The sequence below is a fragment of the Rhinoderma darwinii genome, chromosome 5 (genome assembly GCF_050947455.1).
Source record: "Rhinoderma darwinii isolate aRhiDar2 chromosome 5, aRhiDar2.hap1, whole genome shotgun sequence".
In the NCBI taxonomy this organism is placed as follows: Eukaryota; Metazoa; Chordata; class Amphibia; order Anura; family Rhinodermatidae; genus Rhinoderma; species Rhinoderma darwinii.
Window position 1 is genome coordinate 292,422,574 of NC_134691.1, and position 6,000 is coordinate 292,428,573.

The 6,000-nt window shown below is 41.2% G+C and overlaps 1 protein-coding gene across 4 annotated transcripts in view; it reads left to right on the forward strand.

Moving 5' to 3' along the window:
* The window catches only part of FAM221A (family with sequence similarity 221 member A), a 48,915-nt gene extending 43,829 nt beyond the window's left edge, over window positions 1–5,086 (forward strand). For 2 of the 4 annotated variants that reach the window (XM_075827287.1, XM_075827288.1), the window contains exon 7: window positions 4,510–5,085. In XM_075827287.1, the coding sequence (XP_075683402.1) occupies window positions 4,510–4,572 (63 nt within the window). In that variant the 3' untranslated portion in view covers window positions 4,573–5,085. Of the gene's footprint in view, window positions 1–4,509 lie in introns of all 4 variants that reach the window. The other 2 variants (XM_075827289.1, XM_075827286.1) reach the window with 2 other exon arrangements.
* The last annotated feature ends 914 nt before the right edge of the window (window positions 5,087–6,000 follow it).

The window sequence follows — 6,000 nt, forward strand, 5'->3', positions numbered from 1 at the left end:
TTCTTTGCACCCATTCTAGTTCAGCTATGCCCTTCTTCTACACAGGTGCCCAGAAATAGACCACACATGGAATATTGTGTACGACTGGTGATTTATATAGAGGCAAAACGATGTTTTTGTGCAGGACCATGTATAACTCTAATAAAAAGCAATTCCGAAAAAGCCTGAAAGTAACTAACCAATAGCAGACACACTACACTACATTCATATGTGCATTTCTATTCAGAGAAAGAAATAGAACTAGAATCCAGCACTTGAAGTAGATAAAAGGAACCGACGTTCCACTTTTATTGGTAGTATATCAAACTTATAAAAGGAGTAGTTGATAATGAAACAGAGTACAGAATTGAGTAGAAAGGGGAAGGTTGAAATTGCCTTGGTTAATTTTGCCTACGCGTTTCTGACACGTCCTTAATCATGGCATGCATGCATTTCTATTCCTTTATGCTTGGGGCGCAGCTGCTACATGTGGGCTGATGAATGGAGCAATGTCTACCTGCATGTTTAGATTGTGTTTTTCAAGTCTGTGTTTTATCTCATTCTTCCTACTGGTAGCTAGTATTTTCTTTATAGCTAAAGTTACAGTATATCATTATGGATTACAAATAAGGTCCTACTATTCAGTTAGCATTTTCAGTTCAGTCTAATAGTCTGTGATGTATATTTTTGTACTTGTTTTTTTTTGTTTTGTTTTTTAATTTTAGAAGCATTGGTGCAATAAAAATATTTTGGCTACAATTGTTTTAATTATTCTGCATTGACACATGCAGTTTTTTTTAGCCAAAGCCAGGAATGGATCTAAACTGAAGCAAAAGTATAGAGAAAAAATAATACTTCTCTCCTTTGTAACAAATCCTGTATTTTGCTCTAAAAACTGCATCAAGTGCTGCATGTGTGACTCCAGCCTTAAAGTAAATATCCACCTTTTATCATCACTCCCTTTTTATAGGTCCAAAATTTTTACTAAATCATTTCTTAATATATCTTTATAGCATTTGAAGCTCCATTTTTCTGATACAGAGCTCCAAATCTCCAGCATAGACATAGATTTAAAACATAAAATGCTGGCTACCTGCAGCCTCTCCTAGTGGGAACTTAGGAGCTTGCTGCATACTGTATTATTGAGCACAGTGTATAACAGTATAACATATTTATTAAAGGGTAACTAAACGTTTGACAAAATTCTGACATGTCATTGTGACATGTCAGAATTGAGATTGGTGGGGGTCCGAGCACTGAAACCCCCATTAATCACTAAAACAAAGCAGCAGAAGCGCTTGTGTAAGTGCTGAGCCACTTCGTGTCTGTTCGGCTTTTTCCGGAAATCAATGTATCGAAGTACGGACTCAATAGAAAGTCTACGAGCCCTTACCCTTATAAATCGGCTTTTCGGAGAAAGCCGAACAGAAACAAAGCGGCTGAGCGCTCACACAAGCACTTCTGAGGATTCTTTTTAGTGATTGGTTGGGCTCTCAGTGCTCGGACCCCCACCAATCAAAAATCTGACATGTCAGAAGTTTGTCAAAAGTTTAGTTACCCTTTAAGAAATTAAACAGAATTTTTAACCAAATTAGATAAAAAGAAAAAAAAACTAAATTGTAGTCGGGTGAATATTAACTTAAAGCAGTTACTATAAGCAAAATCTAAAAGTTCAGCTTTTGGCTAGAGTCATGGAGTGCTACAATGCCCCCCAAATTTATTTTTCCTGAACATCGCCATTACAGAGATCCCCTGCTGTCCCAACTAGGCTACAATTGAAGCCTATACTGGCCATAACAACAGAGCAGTACTATGATGCACCACTTGCAATAATGACCACCACCCTGCAAGATACTAGTTGGACACTAGTTATGATAGGACTTGGAAACTGTTAGGCCTCATGGATGTGATATACGGACCGCATGTCGGCGCATTTCCCAGATTGAACACAGTTTAAGGAGCCGGGCTCCTAGCATCATAGTTATGTATGACGCCAGGTGTCCAGCAGGGAGGCAGTGACAAGCAGCGTCATACATAACTATGATCAGTAGCATAACTAGTGGGGGGGGGGGCAGGGGGTGCTGTGGTTCTCCTGCCGCTCAGCTCCACTACCGAGGCTCCCACTGCTCCAGCCGCTCTCACCATGCTTGTACATGGCCACACTGTATTATTATTCAAGCCAGCAGACGTGCCAGCCAGGAGGAGAGGAAGCCTGCCTGTGTGTGAGGAGAAAGTGAGCAAGGACCCCGGCCTTCCCCGATGGATCCCATTATGAAAATATACAGGGATAATTGCTGCTTTGAAGAGGGTTGATGGCTGGACTACCCTTCATCCCTGCATATAATCCTCACCATCCCTGTATATACCAGCCCTCATTTCTGTATATAACCTCCATCATCCCTGTGTATACCAGCCAGGCTGGTATATACAGGGATGATAGGGGTTATATTTATATTCAGGGATAATGGATGGTATATACAGTAACAAGGATGATGGGGGTTATATACAGGGATGATGGGGGGTTATATACAGGGATGATGGGGGGTTATATACAGGGATGATCGGGGTTCTATACAGGGATGATGGTTGGTATATACAGAGATGATGGGGGTTATGTACAGGGATGATGGGGGTTATATACTCTTTCATTCAGAGAGGTCTGCACTTTCTAATGCAATCTCCTCAGAGAAAAGATTAAAGGCTATATACAGAGTGTGTGTGTGTGTGTGTGTGTGTGTGTGTGTGCGTGCGTGCGTGCGTGCGTGCGTGCGTGCGTGCGTGCGTGCGTGCGTGCGTGCGTGCGTGCGTGCGCGTGCTGCAAATTAGCTTTTATAACAGCTGCTTTGTATCCTGTATACAGAGCAGCTGTATCTAGCTCTGAGACCTGACTCCGTCAAGGCAGGACTGACTGGTCTCTGACACGCAGGATCCTCCTGTTATCGTTCACATCCATGAACGGAAACCATTGCTTTCCATTTGCATTACCATTGATTTCAATGGTAATGCTTCCGTTGCAATTGGTTTCCGTTTGTAGTCGACTACGCTATTGATTCCGCCAAAATAACGGAAACCTTACAGAACGGAGACAAACGGAAACTGTTAGCAACGGAAGCGTTACCATTGAAATCAATGGTAATGCAAACAGAAAGCTTTGATTTTCGTTCGGTTTCCATTAATGGGTTCCCCTGACGGAAAGGTCTGACGGAACACATGAACGGAAGCCTGAAGCAGATGTGAACAAGGCCTTAGATATGTTCGGTAACAACTCGATCCTGCGTGTTACATGCGTTGGGGCCCACTCAGATATGTTTTGCCCCCCCCCCCCCTGTGCTAAACCCCTAGCTACGCCTCTGACTATGATGCTAGGAGTATAAAAGAAAGTATCCGGCACACCAATTTGAAAAAAAGTAAAAAAATTTTCTTTTGTTTTTTTAATGTCAGTGGCAGAGTGCAACGTTTCGGTCAATACGACCTTCTTCAGGCACTGAGCCGTCCTGGGAATACTGCATAGACGAGCACTTGTTGTGGTAATAGCGGCTTGCTAGGAGCCCAACTCCCTGAACTGTGTTCGGTCCGGGAAATTCGTCCGACATGCGGTCCGTATATTACAGACCAAACACGGTCGTGTGCACGAGGCCTAAAGGCTATGTTCATTCTGTGAACTGTCTCATGGAAATAGCAGCTAGTGCACTGTAGAAAATATGCAGTAACGACAGATAACAATGAGACCAAAAAAAACCTTTACAATGTATAGGCAAGGAACACATATAAACACAATGTGATGGATCATTTTTAATTTTTGACCGGAATATTCCTTTAAGGCTCTGTTCACTGGCGTGATGGGTTCTGCTATTTCAGGTTCAATGATGGATCCATTTTGCAACAGTTCCTATTGACTTACTATGGGCCCATCAGGATCAGGTTTCCATTTGTTAACCAGGCAGCAGAGGCAATGGAAACAGTCCGACCTAAAAAAAAACACATAAAATTGGACCAAAGAAGCTATTGTGCTACAAAAGTGTGCTTTAGGGTATATTCACACGCTGCAGATTTGTTGCCGAAATTTCTGCGACTGTCTTATACATGTGAATCGAGCTTGCAGAAACCCATGTGCTTGCAGAAACAACCCATTCAGATGTATGAAATAGATTTTTTAGTCAGAGAAATTTTTGCCAAGTGTGAAAATACCTTATAGGCTAGGGCTGCAGGGCGACTTTGGCCACGACATAGGTTGCACTTCAAAAGATCACCGTGTCGCTCTGCATAAATCACAGTAATATAAGTAAATGTGGCCGCGTTACGACTCGCAAGTTGCCACGACAGTCGCAGAAATTCCATCAGGTTTGGATTTCTTGATGACAGTCACGGCAACTTTCACCTACATTACTGTGTTGTATGCAGCACGACACAACGATCTTTGGATGCGCGAATGTTGCCGTGTAGCCCTAGCTTAATAGTATCAGTACTAATTGATGTTACTGGGTTCCATCCAGAGTGTTATTTTGATCATGACTATTTTATGTTCTTTAGTTGCTGAAAGAAAAAGAGCAGAAAAGACAGAATTCCAAACGCCCCAGCACTCAGAAGCCTTAGGATCGGGGACCTGTCAGCAAAATGTTGTTTATACACTGTTTTTAAATCGTTTTAGTGTTTTGATTCTTAAGTATTAAGTAAATATATTTGCATAAATTATTTTGGATGGATGTATGCATACATTATATGGACATTTTTATTGCAATCTAAAGTGGCAAATTATTTTAAAGGTATGAGTTTGGTTTGGAGTTGTCCCACCACAGACCACTTTTTCTGCTCTAAGGAGTTGGTCAGAGACAATTTATTTTTCATTGTGACTGTATTATTGCCGCTAGTCCGAAGTGAAGGTCAACATCTATGCTTGAACCACTATTTGCTTTCACCTGACCTTTTAAAGATAAATTAATAAATAAAATACTTTTTATCGTCTGACAAAACTAAAATGTCACCGATAATGTAGCAGAGACATACACCTTTATGGAGGTCGAACGGAGTAACTTCCTACAATTGGCAGTAACAGACAGTTTTTCTTTTTCATAAGTGGCTGAAACCACTACAATAGATTACTCTAAGAAGCTTGAAACACACAGAAAAAGGAAACCAGTCTGTTAATGCATGCATCAACCATAGGCCTGATTCACACGAACGTGTTAAACGTCCATGGGACGGCCGTTGAAACAGACCACGGCCCTATGTAATTCAATGTGGCCGTTCACACAGCCGTTGTTTCAACGGTCCGTAAGAAGAGTCCCGTGAGAAAATAGGACATGTGCTATCTTTTCACGCATCACGCATCCCTACATAGACTCATCTATGGGGGATGCATGACATCCCGTCCCGCAGCGCTGAGCACGGATGCACCTCGGACGTGAAAAACTGCAGTTTTTCACGTCCGAGATGCGCAGCGCTCGTGTGAATCAGGCCTTATTTGAAAGTCCAGAGGACTGAGAAGTCCACTAAATCCAATTTTACTGAAAAATCATGGTCTACCACCAAAAATGGTTTGCAATCCATATTTAATTGATCTCATGTACCTTACCATATAACATTTGCAAATAGCAATCGAAATCACTAAAAAAGAAACAGCAATCGATAATGAATTTAAAACCACTATCGACCTAGATGGCTATAATCAAATGCATGAAGAATTTAAAGCTTCAATAAAGAAATTCCATCCTGCAGAATAAGCTGAACAAATTCAAAAGAGATACATTAGATTATTAACACAACAGAGTGTACCCATGGGCAGACAAAATAATAAATATTATAAAAACACAAGTGGCGATAATTCATCTACAGACAATGATAAAACAAAATCAAGTCGTAACAAAGGAGCAGAAATTACCTTGTGATCAAAGTCTTCACATGGACCTTTTTTAGGAAAGAGACCAATCGAAAAAACGCAAGAAGAAACTAATTCATCGAACAAAGGGACCGCACAATCAAGTCTAAATCAAAGACATTTACCGAAAACCAGGGGCAGCAAGA